Below are 20,566 nucleotides of genomic sequence, written 5' to 3'. Positions count from 1 at the left end.
GTAAACTCTAGAAGGATGTCAGATAAACTAATGAGACATATGGCAGAGAAGAAAAATGCATGGGATACATATAAATTAACATGTGACACAGAAGCCTATGATATATATAAGTTGATCTGTAACCAAGTTACAAAGGAGGTTAGGCAGGCGAAGGAAGATTACTAGAAATCTTTGGCAAGGGATGCAAAGATAAACAGCAAGAAGTTGTTTACTTATGTAAACTCCAGAAGGAAGGGGATAAAACAGATTGGTCCACTTGATATCGATGGTTCAACTGTTCATGACCCTGCTCAGGTAGCTAACAAACTAAGTCAATATTTTGCATCTACATTCACAAATGAGAATGTTATTCAGGAAGGGGAATGCCATAGATGAAGTAAACACTGGCAGTGAGCTAGATGATCTTGTAATAATTGAGAGTAAAGTGGAGGAGAAATTGTTGAAGATAAATACAAGAAAGGCACCTGGGGTGGATGGGATATATCCAGTTATATTAACGGAGGAAGCAAAGGAAGTAAGCAATCCATTAGCCATAATTATGAGAGCTTCCTTGGACTCAGGGGAGGTACCCACAGACTGGAGATGTGCTAATGCAACCCCAATTCATAAAGGAGGATCAAAGGCTGACACAAGTAATTATAGACCTCTGGGTTTAATTTCTGTTCCAGGAAAATTAATGGAAGCACTGGTTAAAGAAGCACTGCAGGATCATCTTGACAAGAATTCAGTTATAGCTCAGACATAGCATGGTTTTGTTAAGGGGAAGTCTTGCCTGACCAATTTGATTGGATACTATGATGCAGTCACAAAGGAACTGGATGCAGGGAATAACTTTGATATTATATACTTGGATCTTAGAAAGGCTTTTGATACTGTTGCACATGGAAGACTGCTGCACAAATTGGAGCAGTGTGGCATTGGAGGCAAATTGCTGCTGTGGATAAAGGGGTGGCTGAGGGGGAGAAGACAGAGAGTGGTAATTAATGGACACTGCTCATCATGGACTAATGTTATTAGTGGAGCCCCTCAGAGTTCACTGTTGGGTCCACTGTTGTTTTCTGTATTTATAAATAATATTGATGATTGTATATCAAGCTTAATGTCCAAGTTTGCAGACGATACAAAGGTTGGCAGGGTTGTTAAGGATGCTACTGACGCTATGCTGCTGCAACAGGATCTGGAAAGGTTGAGCAGATGGGCTGAGAGGTGGCAAATGAAGTTTAACATTCACAAATGTAAAGTACTACATATGGGAAGAAGTAACCCAAGAGTAACATATCAACACTGTGGTACTACACTGAAGTGGTAGAGAACGAAAAGGACCTGGGGATAAGTGTGCAAGCAGACAAAGTTTTTTAAGCAGTGCAGATGTTCTGCAAGAGTAGCTCATGGTGTCTTGTCAATGATATACAGGAATTTTTCTAGCAGGGAGGTGATTATCTCCTTGTATAAGGCAATGGTCAGTCGACACCTTGAGTACTGTATACAGGTCTGTAGGCTGTTAGAACGAGTACAGAGAAGGGCAACAAGATTAGTGAATGGAACAAAGGGTTGCTCTTACGACGAAAAGCTTAAGTTTTGCAAATTACAGTGTCTGGAGACTAGGCACCTGCAAGGTGATCTGATTGAGGGGTATAAAGCCTTGAATGGTTTGAGCATGCTCAATGCTTATGGGATTCTTCCTCTTGCTCAGAATAATCGCCTTAGAGGGCATAAATTCAAATTGAGGAAAAACAGATGTTGGATAGATGTGTGGAAGTTTGCTTTTAGGTAGTTGGTTGGTGGAACAGAATTCTATCCTTTGTTGTGGAAGTTGATAGGCTAAATAAATTTGAGGCTGAGCTGGACAGGTATTTGGAACGAACGGAGGGGTGAAATGGGAGCATTTTTTTTTTTTTCCGCTGATGCTGCATAAGCTTGCTTTCTTGCATCATATGCCTCTACTAATCCTAATGACCCCTGCTGACAAGATGGAAAAAGCTACCTACCTGATTGACATAGCAGTGCCCAACACGAGCAATTTCCAGAAAACCCACGAGGAAAAAATTAGGAAGTACACGAACCTGAGACATGAGGTTCAGATGTGGCATATGCAGGAAATATCGACCATCCTGATCATTATGTCAACCACCCTTATGGTGGCAAAGACTCTACGTAGCAGCATAGCAGCAATAGGTCTCCCAGAGAACACCTACAAGGAACTCCAGAAAGTTGCAATCGAGAACACCTGTAGGATAGTCAGATTTCCTCGACCAACAGTTACACCAGAAATTACAACCACTCTGTGTACTTGGTAGCAATACCCATGATGGAGTGGAATCCACCAATCAGGGAAAAATAATATAAGAGCAATAATAATCCTGTGACGCCATGTAGTGTCAAATGACTTTTCAAGATAACTAGGTTGACCATCACCAGATGTTGTTATATGACAAAGGCATTGCAGATATGAGATTAGGCTTTGATAGGCATGTCCAGCATTGATCTACTCTTCCAAAAGCCATATTGATGGGCACCTCCGTAGCCAGGTGGGCAGGAGCAGCAGTGCATAGCACAAGCTTCTTGATCAGACCGGGGTTCGAGCCCGTGACCACCAAATACAGAGGATGCGGAAAGGTCAGGAAATGAATGACCACCGCAAATCCCCGGAGCAATATGGCCTTAGTTGCTAATGCTCCTAAAAACCAAATAACAACAACTACCATATTGATGATCTGGAAGGAGATTTTGACTCTAGGATGTAAGTGAGCCTAGTATAAACCATCTTTACAAAAAAATTTACCCATGCACTCGTTAAAGATAGTGGCCTGTCATTTTCAACACAAGAATGATCTTTTCTTGGTTTTGGTAAGGCAATAATGAAAGAATGATGCCAGGAAGAAGGATAGGCATATTCGGAGAATAACCACTTATAACAGATTAACATGGTACTCAAATCCTCTTCAAGTAAATGCATAACATAACAAACTTCATCGGGGCCTGCAGCACTATTTGAAGGTCTGTTTAACGATTCTTGAAATTCTATGATGAGGCTTGTGTCAGTGTCTTTTGTGATGGTTGAGGCAAAAGTAATCCACGAGTCACGTTTCGCTTTTCATCTAATTTGCCCTGCTTTTGCTTTAAGCCTTTTATAAACAATGAAGTTAGTAGTGGTGGGATTCTTACGGAAATAATTCCAAGCTCTGTTTTTTTCCTGTTGGGCAATGAAGCAATCTGTATTCCACCAGTGATTTCGGTGATTGTTACTTGTCTTGGATTTTGGAATGTAGATCAGAATCTGATTGGTGATGTAAGTACTTACATCATCAATAAGTTCTTTTTTGAACATAAAGTCTGTCTAGAAGCATTTGAGTAGAATAGCCATCCCAGTTTGCCTTTTTAAACTTCCAAGTGGATTGTTGATCAGGATTTGGAGTTAACCCTGTTTATAAGGAGCAAATAATCAGAAAGCGATCACTGCTAAAAGCATAGGTTTATACAGACCATGTCGTGATTGGAAAGGTGGATGGTGAGCAAATTGACAAGTTAATTTCAGAAGTAGATCCTGTAGGTAGGTAAGAGATCCAGAGTTTAATAAATTCAGATCATTATTATTTATAAATTCCTCAATCAGCTTTCCTCTTCTGTCCATCGTAGCTGATCCCCACAATGGATGGTGTCCATTAATGTCTCCGAAAAAAACAAATTGGAATTGGGAGTTGTCAAGTTCTGAATGGGGAAGTGGGAGAGATGGTGTAATATAAATGGAAACAATGGCAACTGAAATACCAACTGCAACCCACGCTGTCACAGCTTCTAGGGTGGTTCTTAATTGGATCGATTTGGATGTCATGTTAGAATTTATAAGAATGGTTTGTTTGTTTGTTTGATTTGGGTTTTATTGGCGCATTAGAAACTTAGGCTATAATGCGCCAAGGTCAGGTCATGTATAAAAGAGTAAACTTTCAGTGACCTAATTAGTTAGGTCACTATGTCAAAAAATTTAACAAATGTATAAAAAACAGAAAATCACAATAAAATGTAAATTTTATATATAAGCAAAAACGTTTATTGATTTTAAAAAGCTAAAAACAGCAGACACGTGGTCATTGTCGGATAAAATCTGGCTGAGTGTATAAGGCTCAGCCAGATGACTAAAAGCGGTAAAATAAAAATCACGTTCAGGGGTAAAACGTGGACATACGGTTAAAATGTGATAAATAGATAAAATGGTGTCACAGTTCTCGCACATAGGATAGTCATCTGCCCTCAGCAGAAAAGAATGTGTAAGATGACTGTGTCCTATGCGGAGACGAGCTAGAACAACTTCCTCCTTACGATTCCTGTGCAGACTAGACTGCCACGGTTCAATTACAGGCTTTATACGATATAATTTATTCGCAGTCTGTCTATTCCACGAATCCTGCCATTGGGAATGTATCTTTTGATGTACTATTTGCCTGTAGTCTGTATAGGGGACTAACAGGCAACGGTTATTATTGGGAATTGCAGATTTGGCTGCGGCGTCAGCCAAATCATTTCCCCTAATCCCAATGTGGCTGGGAATCCAGCAGAAGCGGATGTCATATTCGCATTCATGGAGAACGTGAATCTTCTGCTGGATGCTAGACAGAACTGGATGAGGATTATACCTCACAGATATTAAAGCCTGTAACATGCTAAGAGAGTCGGAATATAAAATGAACCTTTGGTATTTGCATTTACTAATTTGATCCAAGGCTAACTCAATTGCGTGCAGCTCTGCAGTAAATATGCTGCATTCAGAGGGAACCTGCTCTGATATAGTGCTGTCTGTAAAGACAGCAGCAGATCCCACATATGATGCTGACCGTCTGTGTAGACTGGCGCAAAGTCGGAATATTCAGTTCGGTGTGCTGAATGAAGCTGCAGGTAGACACATGATGGAGTGTCCGACTTTCCCCAGTTTCTAAGCGACAAGTCGCATGCTGGGACACGAGCATGCCAGGGTGGAAAGGGTTGCTTTGATGTTTGGGCAACTTTGTCTACCTTGATATTGAGTTCGTTGAGTAGCTCTTGGACACGAATACCAAAAGGACGATTGGCAGTCTTACGGGTTTTGTACAAGTTTTCCCATCGTGGCTCAAAAACGAAGCGCCACGTAGGATGGTCTGGCAGGGATTTCAGTTTTAAAGCGTACTTTAAAGACAACTGCTTACGTCGAACCGATAACGGTGGTTCGTTTGCTTCGACGTATAAACTCTGGACAGGAGATGTTCGAAATGCTCCAGTAGCGATACGTAGAGCCTGATGATGGACAGGATCCAGCCATCGAAGTACACTGTCTCTGGCTGAAGAATACACTTGGGACCCATAATCTAATTTGGATCGCACAAGTGCACGGTAAAGCCGTAGAAGGGTGCATCGGTCTGCACCCCAAGATAAGGAGGAGAGCGAGCGGAGCAGATTAAGGGCTCTTGTGCACTTTGTGCGGAGTTGGCAAATATGATCCAAAAAGGTCAATTTTTTATAGAATATGAGTCCCAAGAATTTTGTGTTCGCTGCTAATGGAATAGCATTTTGTCCGAGCCTTAATTCAGGTTCAGGATGAAGATTACACTTGCGACAAAAGTGTACGCAAACGGTCTTCTCCGGCGAGAACCTGAAGCCATTAGCAAGTGCCCAGGAATTCAGACTATCGATGGCTTTCTGCAGTTGTCTTTCAATAACCCTCATGTTGCACGACTGGCAAAAAATGCTAAAGTCATCAACATAGAGGGCACTGTTTACAGTTGGAGGAAGTTGTTCTGTGATGGAATTTATTTTGATGGCAAAAAGCGTGACACTTAATACTGATCCTTGTGGTACTCCCTCCTCTTGGTTAAAGGAGCGAGAGAGTGAGGATCCCACACGAACTTGGAACGATTGTTTGGCGAAAAAGTTTTGAATAAAAAAGGGGAGATGCCCTCTAAGGCCTAGGTTATGTAAATCTTTTAAAATGCCAAATCTCCAAGTTGTGTCATACGCTTTTTCCATGTCAAAGAACACCGACACCAAGTGTTCGCGTTTTAGGAAAGCATCCCAGATGGATGCTTCCAATCTAATAAGATGGTCCAAAGTGGACCGGTTCCTTCGGAAGCCGCACTGGATGTTGGAGAGAAGGTCATTTGTTTCTAGATACCAAATTAAACGAGAATTAACCATTCTCTCCAGGATTTTGCACAGACAGCTAGTCAGAGCAATAGGACGATAATTGGTGGTGACTTTTGGATCCTTTCCTGGCTTAGGAAAGGCGAGAACGATTGCCTTTCGCCAGGAGTCCGGAAACTGCCCTTCAGTAAAGATTCTGTTATACAGAAGGAGCAGACAATCCATAGATTTTGGTGAAAGATGTTTAATCATTTCATAATGGATGCCATCTGGTCCAACGGCACTTGCTTTGGAAAGAGCGAGGGCTCTTTTGAGTTCCTGAATAGTGAAATCCCCGTTGTAGGGATAAATGCTCTTACATTTAAAGTTAAGTGCCTGTTTTTCGATTTTGTATTTCAGGACCAGGAACTCTGGGGAATACGAAGATGTTGCAGAGATGTTAGAGAAGGTTTCCCCAAGAGCATTGGCTATTGCAGTTGGATCTGCAATAGCGCATCCATTATAATCTAGGATTGAAGAAGGGTGGGATGTATATTTTCCCTTCATTTTCCGGATTTTATACCAGACTACCTTAGAGTTGGTAGACTGGTTAATAGATGATGTAAAACGGATCCACGATTCCTTTTGACTCTGACAGCGGATATATCGTGCTTTGGCTCGTGCACGTTTAAAGGTTATAAGGTTGGTCGTGGTGGGATATCGGCGGAATATCCCCCACGCTTTGTTTTGAGCCTTTTTTGCCGCTGTGCATTGTGAATTCCACCAAGGTTTAGGAAATGGTGGAACCCGGGCAGATGTTTTTGGAACAGCATTCGCAGCTGCTTGGACAATATTTTCTGTGATGTACTTAACTGTGTCATTGATAGACTCTTGACTGACTGTGCTAAGATCAAAATTTGCCTGATGTTGGAAGGCAGTCCAGTCAGCCTGATCAATTTTCCACCGTGGTAACCTAAAAGGAAGACATGGTTTCCCACTGTCTAACAAGGTTATCACGGGGAAGTGATCGCTTCCATATGGATTCTCCTCCACTTCCCAAGTGAGTGAAGGGAGTAGAGAAGGGGAGCAGATAGAGAGATCAATGGCAGAAAAAGTACGGGTAGGCATGTGGAAGAAGGTGTTTGTTCCAGTATTTAGAAGGGAAAGGTCATTGTCATTGAGCATACGCTCTATGACTCATCCCCTGCCGTTGATGTTAGCACTACCCCACAGGGTGTTATGTCCGTTAAAATCCCCGAGAAGTAAGAAAGGGGGTGGCAGCTGCGTAAGGAGATCATCAAGGTCTGCCTGGGGGATGTCAGTCCCAGGTGGCAAATAAATGGAGCACACAGTTAATAGAAATCCCACTGAAAGGCAAATTGCAACAGCCTCTATGCTGGTTGTAATTAGCAAAGGCTGCACTGGGGTCTGGTTACCCACAAGGATAGCCACTCCCCCATGTACAGGGCCATCCGCAATTCTATCCTTTCGAAAAATTGTGATGTTGTGCATGGTGGGATCATCATTTGCCTTTAGATATGTCTCCTGCAAGCAAAAGCAAACTGGCTCGTGCTTTTGCAGGAGGGCCTTGTTGTCATCCATATTTTGCCGGAATCCACGACAATTCCATTGTAGGAATTTAGCCATTATTTTGGCTTGGTGGGTCCATCAGGCGGCTTCCGAGGTGCTGAGGGCTTACTTTTATCAGTCTTGGATTTATCTTTTTTGGGGAAGAATGGACGCTGTCCCGTGTCCATTTCTTCCTCTGCAAAGAGTTCCAAGACTGAATCTTCGGGTACCTCCTTCTGCTCGACATCCATCTTTTCTTGGGTACAAGGGGGGACTTCCCCTTTCTTATTCTTTTCTTTCATAATTAACTTAGTTACTTGTGGAGCATTAGGAGGTACCGATATAGGAGTGGCAGCTGATTGGTCCTTTTGTGCAGGTTTTTGAGAACTTAAGAGATACCGCGCGATGGGAGTGAAAGACTCCTTGGGAGGAATGGTCATGTCCGTCTGAGTTCTGACGGAACATCTCCCTGCTACCTTCTGGGCGTAGGTAGGTCTGTTGATATTCAGGGGTTTCACCGATTTCCTTGCCTCCTGGTATGATATGTTAAGCTCTGCCTTCAGCCGTTGAATCTCTTTTTCTTCTTTCCACCTCTGGCATGCTCGTGAGTAGGCCGGGTGTTCGCCTTCACAGTTAATACAGGTGGGTTTTGCGGCTGAACATGCTGTTGTTTCGTGGTCCTTTGCACCGCATCGAGCGCATGCAAGGACTCCACGGCAGGCCATTTGAGAATGTCCATACTTCTGGCATTTAAAACACTGTAAAGGGTTCGGAACGTATGGACGCACTGAACAGTTGATGTATCCAGCTTTTATCTCGTCAGGAGGTTTAGGAGAGTTAAAAGTCAGGATAACGCTCCTGGTTTTAACAATTTTTCCATCCTTTCGCGCAGTAATTCTCTTGACGGCAATGACTCCCTGTGGTTTTAATTTGGAGCAGATTTCCTCCTCGGTTACATCGAGAAGGTCCCACCTCTCGATGTAACCGAGAATGACACCTCTCGATGAATTGAGTGTTCTGTGTGGTGTCACTGTTATAGGGATTCCTCCGATTGATGTTGTTCGGAGTAGATGTTCCGATTGCCGGTCATTTTTAGTTTCAATTAAAAGGTCTCCAGAACGAAGCCTCTTAACTGATTTGGGTGAACCTGCTAACCCGTCTAACCCTTTTTGTATAAAAAAGGGTGACATTTTACCAATTGGTGTCTCATTGGTAGAATGCATAATTAAGAACCTTGGGACTGGCCCTGATGGTACTTCGGTTCGCTGCCTCTTTTTTGCAATACTGCTATCTGTATCTGTGTCAATGTTTTCAGATAGGGACCGGGTTGGGGCCCCTGAAGAAATATGTTTATCAGGATTCATATAGGTTTTTAAGTTGTTCAGTGCCCGGGCTCCCCACCCACCACAGAGCCCAAAGGGACGCCCACTACCCGGCATGCAATAAATGCGCTCGGGAGTGGAACGCCAGGGCTACCCAGACACTATACCTGCACCGCCGCCAGCCTGAATCCTGTCCCTCGGACCATGAGGGTAGGGGCGTGGCATTGACACGGTTGACCCTCGCAGGCGAGCCTACTAGCCGATTGATCCTAGCCGGGCCTTCCAGGACCACCCGTCTTGTCGAAGCAGGGGCCAAAGTGGTGTATTGAAGCTGGGCCCCTCAACCACCAGGATCCCCCTTTCCGAATTTCCACGGGTCGCAGCGCACGGCAAACACGCCGGATTCCATTGATGTAAGCCTGGAACCTGGGCTGTGGGCGTTGGATCCCAGTGATGCTAGTCTGGAAGTCCAGCAGCGTCACTGGGAAGTCCCCTCACCACGTACAGGTGCCCACGTCGAGGGGCTATAAGAATGGCTACTCCTCCATGGGCAGGAACTCTGGGTTCCTATCTCATATGTATATCATATAATTTGAGAATTTCGGTGAAACTTGAGATGACAAGAATGTTTCCTGTAGGCATATACCTATATACCTATTTTTTTTTTTTTTTTGGCTTTTGTAGCATAAGCCTCAGGCTTCCTTGCACCATATGGCTAATAATAATAATAATAATAATAATACAATACAATTTATTTTTATCAAGAGAATTTGTTTACAATAAATGAACTTGATAAGAAAAGTAAATTTCTTGACAACAAGTTGTAATTCTTCATTTACAAGTTTTTGCATACAGATTTGTTATCTAACAGAAAAGATAATGAAATCACAACACACAGTACATTCTGCACTGCAAACAGAGATAGCAATTTATCTGCATAGCAATTCCAATCTACTGTATCATTGAGTATCAAAAATTTTCGTATTAAAAATTTTAATTTGGAACTTCTCCTGTGCCTGAAATCTACACTAGCCAACAAGTTGTTTATTATATTCATTGTATGCCAATTGCTTTTGGGTTCCTTAAATTATGTGAGACATTTCTTTGCAGATTCGACTCTTCAAAAATAGTGTTAAGATGTTTCAAGATTAAATTTAACTTCAGTTTTTGAACTGGATAAAGTATTTTATATTTCAACAAAAATTGCCTTCTCTTATTCAGGTCATTCCAAAAGTTTGTCCTAATTAAAAGTCTCAAAATCCTGTTAATTAAGTTGTTTATTACCCTTATTTCATTTGTGTAAATATAGTGCAAGTGCAGAAATACATAGCTATATCTGAATAAATCAGAATATTAGTAAAACAGCATCGTTTTAAGTTATACCTCATATTGTGAATACCTTCACAATGAGTTGCCATGATATTGCATTACTTCGAATAAGTAACGCTTCACCTAAGGAGAAGACTAATGTTACTTATTCTCGGATGGATACCACCACCCAGACAGCACCGTTTCAGGGCTATTTGGTACTTCTTCAGTCGGTGGGTAGGTACCCGAGTGATGCAATGATGGCAAAACAGTTATGAACTATAACTCCACAATATGAGAGATGCCTGATGATGTGTCATGTATTTAGACTTTAATGCATTTAGGGCATAAGCCTCAAGCTATGGGAGAGTCTAGGCTATGTATAAATATAGTGCAAGCACATCAGAAATACATAGCTATATCTGAAAAAAATCAGAATATTAATAAAATGGCATCGTTTTAAGTTATATCTCATATTGTGAATAGAAGGGCCAAATAGCCCCGAAATGGTGCCGTCTGGGTGGTAGTAACCAGCTGAGAATAAGTAACATTAGTCTTCTCCTTAGGTGAAGCGTTACTTATTTGAAGTAGTGCAATATCATGGCAACTCATTGTAAAGGTATTCACAATATGAGTTATAACTAAAAATGATGCCGTTTTACTAATATTCTGATTTATTCAGATATAGCTATGTATTTCTGATGCGCTGGCACTATATTTATACATAGTCTAGACTCTCCCATAGCTTGAGGTTTATGCCCTAAATGCTTTAGAGCCTTATTTCATTTATATTTGCTCGTGCCCATACATTTACTAAATAATTGAGTTGGGAGTCCACTAATGCATAATATAAGGTAACTTTTGTTCTAAGATTTAACTTATTCTTAATGTAGTAAAAAAAGTACACATGTATACACATACCCGTGATATCATAAAATCTCATTTTTTGTACAAATTTGTTATATGCATTGCCCAACTTAGACTGTAGTCAATCCGTAATCCAAGGTAACAATTATTTGAAACTTCTTCCACAGTTAGACATTTGCAATTCTGGAAATTCTGATCATGAATGTCCAAGGTTTGATGAGGAGGTCTAATTACCAAAAATTTGTTTTTTCAAAGATGAGTGCTAATTTATTATCATGCAACCAAGTTTGTAAATGTATTACATCCTGCTGTAAATCTTTAGCCATTTTTGTCAGGTTCTTTCCAATTGTATATAAGATTATATCATCTGCATAATTTTTTTAAAAAAAGAGGTCTTTATTACTTTGAATATGTCATTTATATAGATGTTGAACATGATTGGCCCTGCATGAGTGCCCTGAGGTACGCCTCTCTTTACATTATATGATTTTCCCTTTGTATTTTCTACTTCAACTGTAATTTTTCTTTTGGTTAAATAACATGCTAAGAGTTGATTGATTCTTCCTCCTATACCATATTTCAGTAATTTTTGTTGCAATATTGGAATATCAATTAAGTCATATGCTTATATATAATAATAAATAATAATAATATAGGCAGGTTGCCTCGTAGATCAAGAGCATGGAGGTCACTGAGAATGCCTTTTTTTTGGTAGTTGTTGGCGCATCGGCTTCTGTGGCCATAATGCACCTCCCAAGGTTTTTGCAGTACTTTGATCCAAGCCCAAGGCGGGATTCAAACCCGCGACCTTCGGGTTGCCAGGCAGGCACTTTACCCACCTGACTAGACCGGTCGGCAAGAATGCCATGATTCCACGTAGTGTCAAAATCAAATGACTTCTCTATGTCTATGGAAACCATAACAAAAGGTTCATTTTTTACAAAGGCTTTATGAACTGAAGACTCATCTTTGATCAAGAGATCTAAGGAGAACCTGTTCTGGTGAAAGCTATGCTGATCATTACTCAGAAGACGTTGCATTTCTATGATCCAAACAAGTTGATTATGGATTATTTTTCAAGTAACTTAGTGAGACAATTGGAGAGAGAAATTGGTCTGTAATGGTACAGACTTGTAGGATATTTTCCAGGTTTCAAGAAGGCCAGAACTGTGGCATAGTACCAAGAGGTGGGGTGAAGGTTTCCAAGAAAGATTCGGTTATAGAAGACCAGCAGTATTTTAAAATTTTTCTCTTCAAGAGGTGTAACATGATTTAATATGTCCAGTGTGGCCCAGTGGTACTGTTGCGTGTTGTTTTGACAGCATGTAGAAGTTCAGAATATTGTAGAGGCTGGTTATATGGAAGGAGTACAGACATTCCAATGTTGATGGATCTCTGTTGAATTGTGGTTTTAATTTTCTGGAAATCCAGAGAGTAATTTGATGCCACTGAAACTTGAGCAAGGGTTGTGCCTAAGGCATTTGCAGTGTCCTCAGGAGCAGGGGGTTCTTGCCCATTCCACGAAAGAATTTGGGAAGGGACGGTCGGAAACTTGCCGGAAATCTGCCGAATTTTCTTCCACATTAACCCGGAATTAGTGTTTTTGTTTATGGCAGAGGTGAACCGAATCCAGAAATTCTTCTTGGCTTGTCTTTGTGTGATACGTGCTTTAGCCCTTAACTTCTTATAGTTAATAAGATTAACTGTTGTTGGGGTTCTATGAAGAAAATAAGTCTTTGCTTGTTTTCATTGCATCCTTTGCCAAGAATGTCTCATAATCTGCCTAAGCTTGTCTAACATCCTGTGTGACTTCACTGCAGACTAGTTTCTATCTCCAATGAGAAAGCCGCTGAACCACGTGACTACACTTGTCGCTACGCAGCCCTAGGCTTGTATAGTGAAAATGCACGCAGTTACATTGTGGAGAGCATAGTGTATGCGTCGAATTGTTATTTTGCTTACAATATTTATAAAGGTTATTAAATTAACGTATAAGTACCTTTGATTTAAAATTAATACTATGAAAAAGAGAAAAATCATTTGCATCCAGAGTGGGAAATAGAATACTTTTTGTGATGATAAAAGTAAAATGGTGTTGGATTTGCAATGCTTCTGTGGCTGTACCCGAAAAAAAAAAAAGGAAATTTAGACATGCTGATTAATAGTATTTCTGCATGTAAATATCAATTTTTGGCAATGACTAAGGATCTCAAAGAAAAAAAAAACCCGATCATTTTGCAATTATGCAAAAGATCCCATTTTTTTTTTTTTTTTAACGCCAAACATGAGAGGTATTAGAACCTATAGTACTTAGTACCATGCTTGGGTTGGAGGTTGAGAAGATGAAAGAAGATATTTGTTGACATTGGACTTGAACTTCTGTAGACTGTAATTTTCAGGAAATACGTATGAAGGAAGGTTGTTCCAGAAAACGGAAGTTGAATGAAGAAACGAGGAAGATGAAAAGTTAGTTCTGTGAATTTGAAGTTGGACAGTAAATGGATGTTGGCTGGTGGCAGCATGTGTTCGGACTGTTTTGAAAGAGAGAGCGGGAAATTATAGAAGCCAATTCAGAAGAACAGTGCCCATGGAAGTATCTGTAGAAGAGGCATGCAGCAGAAACAGTACATCTATGAGACAGCGAGTGGAGAGACTTTGTTAAAGATGAATCATTAATTAGCCTAACTGCCCTCTTCTGAATGGAATCAAGAAGCCTGAGAGAGGTTTTGGGGGCACCACCCCAGAGGTGGGAACAATATTCCATGGCAGGGCAGATTTGCGATTTATACAGAGTGAGCAGCTGTTTGGAAGAAAAGTAATGCCGAGAGTGAAAGAGAAAACCAAGTTTTTTAGATGCAGAGGAAGCAATATTTGTAATGTGCTTGTGCCAAGAGAGATTAGAAGTCAGGGTAATCCCCAAAAGAGATATATCATTTTGCCTAGAAATTGGAGTGTTACCAAAGATAAGAATAGGAGGAGAAGAATCCTTTTTGCGAGATATAAGACAAGACTGAGTTTTAGAAGGGTTGAAATCAACTAAGTTGTCTTTGCCCCACTGGAGAATTACCTGAAGATCGGCATTTAAGGAATTGGTAGCAGATTTTCGAGAAGTTGAAGCTGATTGAGCAGGAAAAGGTTTCTCAAAATGGAAAGTGGAATGCAATGTGCTATCATCGGCAAAACTGTGGAGAGGATTTTCAGTCAATGGACGAAGGTCATTGATATACAAGAGGAAAAGAGTGGGGGAAAGAACTGAACCTTGGGGGACCCCGGCATTAGTGGAGAAGTTAGAAGACAGAGAACCATCTACCAACACCCTTAGTGAGCGATCAGAGAGAAAACTGGATAATCAATTACCAAAAACAGTTGGCAAACCATAAGATGGAAGCTTGTTTAGAAGACCTTTATGCCAAACACGATCGAAAGTCTTTGAGATGTCAAGAGCAACTACTTATGTTTCACCGAACCTTTCCATTGAATTAGTCCATAAATATATGCCAGAATATCACCAGTGGATCGACACTAACGGAATCCATACTGGTGATCGCTGATCAGATGGAAGGTTTCTAGGTGGTTTAAGAGTTGGCAGTTAATTGATTTATCCATTACTTTAGAAAGAGTAGAAGTAATTGCAATGGGACGATAATTGGATGGGAGGGATTTGTCACCCTTTTTAGGAACTGGCTGGATGTGAACAAATTTCCAAGCAGAAGGAAAACCACCTTTGGAATAAGAAAGTGAAAAAAGGCGGAAAAAGAATACAAGTAAGTTCAGGAACACAGATTTTGAGAACATGTGGAGAAATACCATTTCTCCACTTGTTTCTCCACAAACAGGAACCTGGAGCTTTCTTAGCATCAAGATTCATCAAAATCCCTCTTACACCCTTTTGATCGAAGACCACAGGAGGCATTGAATGGCGCGTGTTGGGAATGGTGGGAGGTGTTTTACCAAGATCATTAATACATGAGTTGGAAGAAAAATGGGATGCTAGCAGGTCAGCTTTATCCTTGGCTGAAGTAACAACAAAACCATCTGGTTTGGACAGAGGTGGGCAAAAGTTGTGGCTAATAGCTTTAGCAATAGACCAGAATGCTCGGCTACCATTAGGGCAAGAAGCAAGTTTTCTACTCTTAGCCTGTTCAAAATCTAGTTTGGACTGATTAATAACTGCTTTACAATTGTTGCGAGCTTTGCTGTAGGCAGAAAATGAAACTGGAGAATTAGAAACAAGCTAATTACGATATGCAGCGTTCTTCTCTTGAACAGCCTTAGCACCACATTTATTGGAAAACCAAGGATAAAGGACGAGATTTTAAAGTGGAATGTGGGATAAAGGATTCCATTCCTGCAAGAATAATTTCACTGACACGATCTGAGCAAACGCTGACATCAGAAGTTTTGAAACTGTAATCCGACCAAGGAAAAGAAGAAAATAAGTCTTGCAGGTCATCCCATTTTGCGTTCTTGTAATGTCAAACAACACGAGGTTGGGAATAGCCATGAGGTAAAGGTTCCATTGGAGAAGAGACAATCAACAAGTTGTGATTGTGATCTGAGGTGCCTAAAGGACCTCTCATTTCGACCATGTACTTAGAAGGATTGTTCGTGAAAAAAAGATCAAGCGTATTGGCTGAATGATTAAGATTGTACGGTATTCTTGTAGGTAAATGAACAATCTGTGCAAGGTCATTAGTAATTGCAAAAGCCTCAGCATCTTGACCAGCTAGGTCGGTGTGACTAGAAAACGGAAGCAAGCTGGAGTTGTGAATATTAAAATCACCAAGGAAAATTACCTCATTGTTAGGAAAGTTGGACTGGAGAAAGTCAAGTTGCAAAGAGAGGAAGTCAAAGAGCTCCAAGTGATTGGTGGAGTTGGGAGAACAGCATAGACAACATAGGAATTTGACACAATGAGGTAGAGAGATTTTAAGCCAGAGAACATCAAAAAGAGGATATTCCAAATTGCCAAGTCTCTGACAGGGAATATCAGAACGGACATATGCACAAGTACCACCTTTGAGGCGAAAGGAATCATATAGTGAATATTTTGGGCATCTCAGATTCTGTCAGAAAAAGTACATGGGGTTTGGCAGACTACAAGTGGAAATGGACATTGTTGAGATTAGAATTGATCACTTGCAAAAATGTCCTGTTTTTGAATTTAATAGTGAGAAATATGTTTAAGTTGTGGATGATTTTGAAACCAGATTCAGTGGTTTTATAACAATTGAAGACATGGTTCAGTATATTTCTTATCCATTTAATTTCGATTTAGATATGAACAAATTGCAGGAAAAAATCGCTGAGATTTTTCAAACGGAGAAAATATTACTTGAAAATGAAATTATTACATCGTGAAATAATATCTTCCTAAAAGCCAGATTATCAGAAGATGTTTGAAAATATGTTTGCCGAGAGAAGTACCGAAATGTAAAAAAAATGCAGTGAACTTTTAAATTGCTGTTTTGGTTCCACCTGTCTATGTGAATCAGCCTTTTTGTATTTGAAACAAACAAAGACGAAGAAGCGCTCTAATCTTATGGACTTGCATACAGAAGATTCTTTACGGTTGGCCTTATCACAGTATATCCCCAATTTTGAAAGCTTGGCAGATGACATGAAGAGACAAACTTCGCATAAAAAATTAAATTTTTAAATACATATGAATTTAAAATAAGAATTCTGAATTGTATTTAATTTTATAAAAAACAATTTTTCAATATGTGTTGATTAACTTTTTTATCCATGTGCAATGAAATTGAGATGGTAGATCGCGGCACATTTTGAAGGAAAAAAGTAGATCGCATCACAAATTAAGTTGCCCCCCCCCCCTGAAATATAATATCAATCTTCATGAAAAAGACGTGATGTTCTTCTTTAACTATATTAGATCCCACAGGTTGGTTTGACAATTCATGATTTCTAAGCCATAAATTTAAACATCTATAGTTTCCAAGTTATCAAGTTAACAGTCAGTGGCGTAACTAGGGTGAGACAGGTGGGGCACAAAATATACGTTTCATTTTTTAACAATAAAAGCGTATTTTGTTTTTATCATTTTGTAATTGGTATTATAAAGAGTAACCAGTTTGACTACCAATATAAATATTCAGCCAGAATTTTAAAGAACAGTTTTCATGAGGCACTAATTTTTTTATATGCCCTGGGTGCCACAACCCTAGTAATGCCTCTGTTAGCAGTACATGATTTTTCCAATCAATAAACATTAATCCTAAAAAAAATAAGGAATACAGATTAACTTGTCCATTCATGTTGCTTATGGATGTATGCAACTTCAATGGACACTATCAACACTGTTGATAGTGAATGCCAATAAGTTTTGTTTCTTTTTTCAAATGTCTAGAATTAAATTTGATATTATCTGACGTGGAAATAAAAAGTCTGAGATAAAATGTGAAACTATGTTGAGGGAATTCTTGAAATTTGATTACAAATGAGAACTATCAACATGAATGTTATTTTATTTCTTGATAATGCAATGTCACATCCCACTTTGAGAACATTAAGGTTCTTTTTCTACCAAAATCCCTTTCATGTTAACCATTCGATCAAGGGATCATTAATACCAACTTCAAAACTTAGTACACGATTCACAGTGTCCTAAAGTAGACAATGAGAAGTGAATGATAAACAGATTAAGGATTTTATAAGTGATATAGATAAATTTAACACAATGTTTGGATATTCTGCTATGAAATTCACGGCAAAATAACACATCACAAACTGTTTTACTAAAGCTAGATTTAATGATGATGGAGCAACTTAATAAATTACAAACCTGTGTAGAGGAAACAGTAGTTACTGTTGCTGAGTTAATAAAAGATTGACTCATACACTTTCCTATGTGAATATATAAAAATTAAAGACAATTTAATAGCAGCAAATAATGCAGAAGACAAGGGATACCTTATCAGTAGAAATTGATGATCGAAATGAAGATGATGCAGAAAAATTTACCAATGAATCTTAATGAACATGAAAATATATTTTAATATTATTAATTATGAAGAACAATTAAAACAAACTGATGTATGCCATACAAGTGGATTTAAAAAAATAAGCCTAAAATTCTAATTATCAATTTCACAGTAAGATTAGTTTGACAGTTTCCAAAAAGCAACTTTATAAGTGCAATATAGTATGAATATATAGTAATATATAGTATAAATTATTAACGTATATGTACAGTATGATAATTCACAAAAATATATATACACATACATATATATATACACACACATGTATTTTCAAATTACATTTACTTTTATACAATAAAACCTTACCAATTTTAACTTTACTAATTCGGACCCTCTATTTTTTGGACTGCTTTCTTATTTCATGTTTGATCTTATTTATGCAACACAGATATTTTTCAAAACAAGAATTTAATCACGCAATTGCAAAATTGTTTCTGGTTTCACACTTTGAAAAAAGAGGTAAAACCATTTGAGAAGAAAGATTACATGCAAGTGAAAACCATCAAGAAATTTTTAATTTTAGATTATTTAAAAGTTATTATTAATGAAATTTTTAACATTGACATTATACAAAAGGTACAAAGGGTAAGCAACTTTTGTACCTCACACTACCACCACAGCACTCATGGATCATGGAGTCATAATCAAATATATATATTTATTTGGAAACAAGTGAAGTGTGTGTTATTATTATTATTTGTTTGATGACTGACAAATGTAGAAAAGATAGCAACCAATATTAAACAATATAACTACATGTGCTTTTGAAAATGTGCTTTGAGTTGGAATGAAGTAAAGCAGATTACAACAGTAAGTAAATGGAAAAACTATTAAATGATGGCAATGTTCTTATATATTCTGATAGAATTAGTGTTGTACAACAGAAAAAAAAAAAAAAAAAAAAAAAAAAGAGACATTAATTGGGGTGTTGTAAAAATACAAAAAGAAGAAAAAGAAATGGCAACAACATTACAAGGGAAAAATATCTGTAAAAGAAAAGAAAAGATGACAAGAAAAAATTTAAATCACATGAAAGCAGAAGTTATCTCAATATCTTATTAAATTTGCTAATTATAGGGAGTTAAGGTCCTGTTGCATTGCAATTTCATGTTATGAAACTGCAATTCAACAGGACCTAACTCAACAGAATGTTTCCATACCAAAAATAGAATAATTGGGGTGGGAACACATAGAGCTGTTTATAGTTATTAATGCAATTTTGTTTGCTATTTAAAAAATCATATTTGCATCTCCTATAACAACTAATTATCACGTTCTTGCTGAATTGGGAATAACTTTGCACTATTAATTTTGTTCTATAATTTGGATTACTTTTCCTATTCAGTATGAATTAATGATGATGTATTTTTAATTATTACAGCAAAATCTGCTATCAGGAGGTTGTGCTGTAAAAATAAAAAATGTTGTAAAGTAAATTAGACTTTTATGAGGAGGGCATTGCTGGAAAATATTAAAAACAGCAGTTATTAAAAACATCTTCATTAGTATTTCAGCACAAGAAAAATAAGAAAAATGAGAAATACTGAAAAGTACCTTTTGTTAGAGAAACAGTTTGTTTCTTTGGAAGTGATGAAAAAATATCATCATCATCGGAACCATCAAAGAGGTTTTCTTTTTTGATTGCCAGTGGCTTTACTTGTTTCTCTTTAACATTTTCATCCTGATTAACATAATTAGAAGTATTTGGAGGACTAGGCAAACTAAAAAGATCATTTGGTTCTGAAAGAGAATGTTAATTTTAACTTAATGATTTAAATTAATATTTATTGACTACAACATTTTCAAGACTAATTTTCTTTAATAAACCATCTAGTTCACTCTATTTAAAAGCATCTTTATTATTATTACTGTTACTTACTCATTACTCACACTTTCGATAAATATCATGTTAACCAATCCTGCACCCTCACTGTAAGATCCTTAAAGTCGTGAAGAGTTAAATTGCTATATGTATTTTAGTATATAAGCTGTTGGTGTTGTTGTTGTTGGTGGGGGATTAACGGCACAAGGGCTACTGAGGCCAAATTGTGTCCGCTCATAGTTTATTTGGTGCAAAATATTCCACTTTAGAGGTTAAATTAAATACTCCTGTATAGGCCAATACATTTGAAATAAATTATATGTTCTTCTATGTTTGCATTATTTCTCAGGATATGAGTTAAATCATGTGAGACGTTCAGTCTAGAGACTGACTGAGAAGCATTTGACCGTATGGTTGAATATAAACGACAATCAAATGGAAATGCCTAACCATAAGTTGATTGTCACAGGATGAACACTGGGGTGGATCTTCTCCCAGTAGCAGGAACAGATGGGTATGATGAGTATGCCCAATTCAAAGTCTTGCCAATACCACTTCCTCTCGTCTGTTTGTCAAAAACCCGAGGGCCA

General features: G+C 38.6%; 1 protein-coding gene across 4 annotated transcripts in view; it reads right to left on the bottom strand.

Annotated features, from left to right (window-relative positions):
* FAM21 (Family with sequence similarity 21) overlaps positions 1 to 20,566 on the bottom strand; it is a 1,354,861-nt gene that overhangs the window by 629,414 nt on the left and 704,881 nt on the right. For all 4 annotated transcript variants that reach the window (XM_090388854.1, XM_090388862.1, XM_090388870.1 and 1 more), the window contains exon 13: positions 19,709 to 19,894. In XM_090388854.1, the coding sequence (XP_090244980.1) occupies positions 19,709 to 19,894 (186 nt within the window). The remainder of the gene's footprint in view (positions 1 to 19,708; positions 19,895 to 20,566) is intronic.

The sequence above is a fragment of the Mastigoproctus giganteus genome, chromosome 2, assembly GCF_048544385.1.
Source record: "Mastigoproctus giganteus isolate SK-2022 chromosome 2, ASM4854438v1, whole genome shotgun sequence".
Taxonomy (NCBI): Eukaryota; Metazoa; Arthropoda; class Arachnida; order Uropygi; family Thelyphonidae; genus Mastigoproctus; species Mastigoproctus giganteus.
Note: the sequence above shows the minus strand (reverse complement) of the source record. Positions and strands in the feature narration are given on the sequence as shown.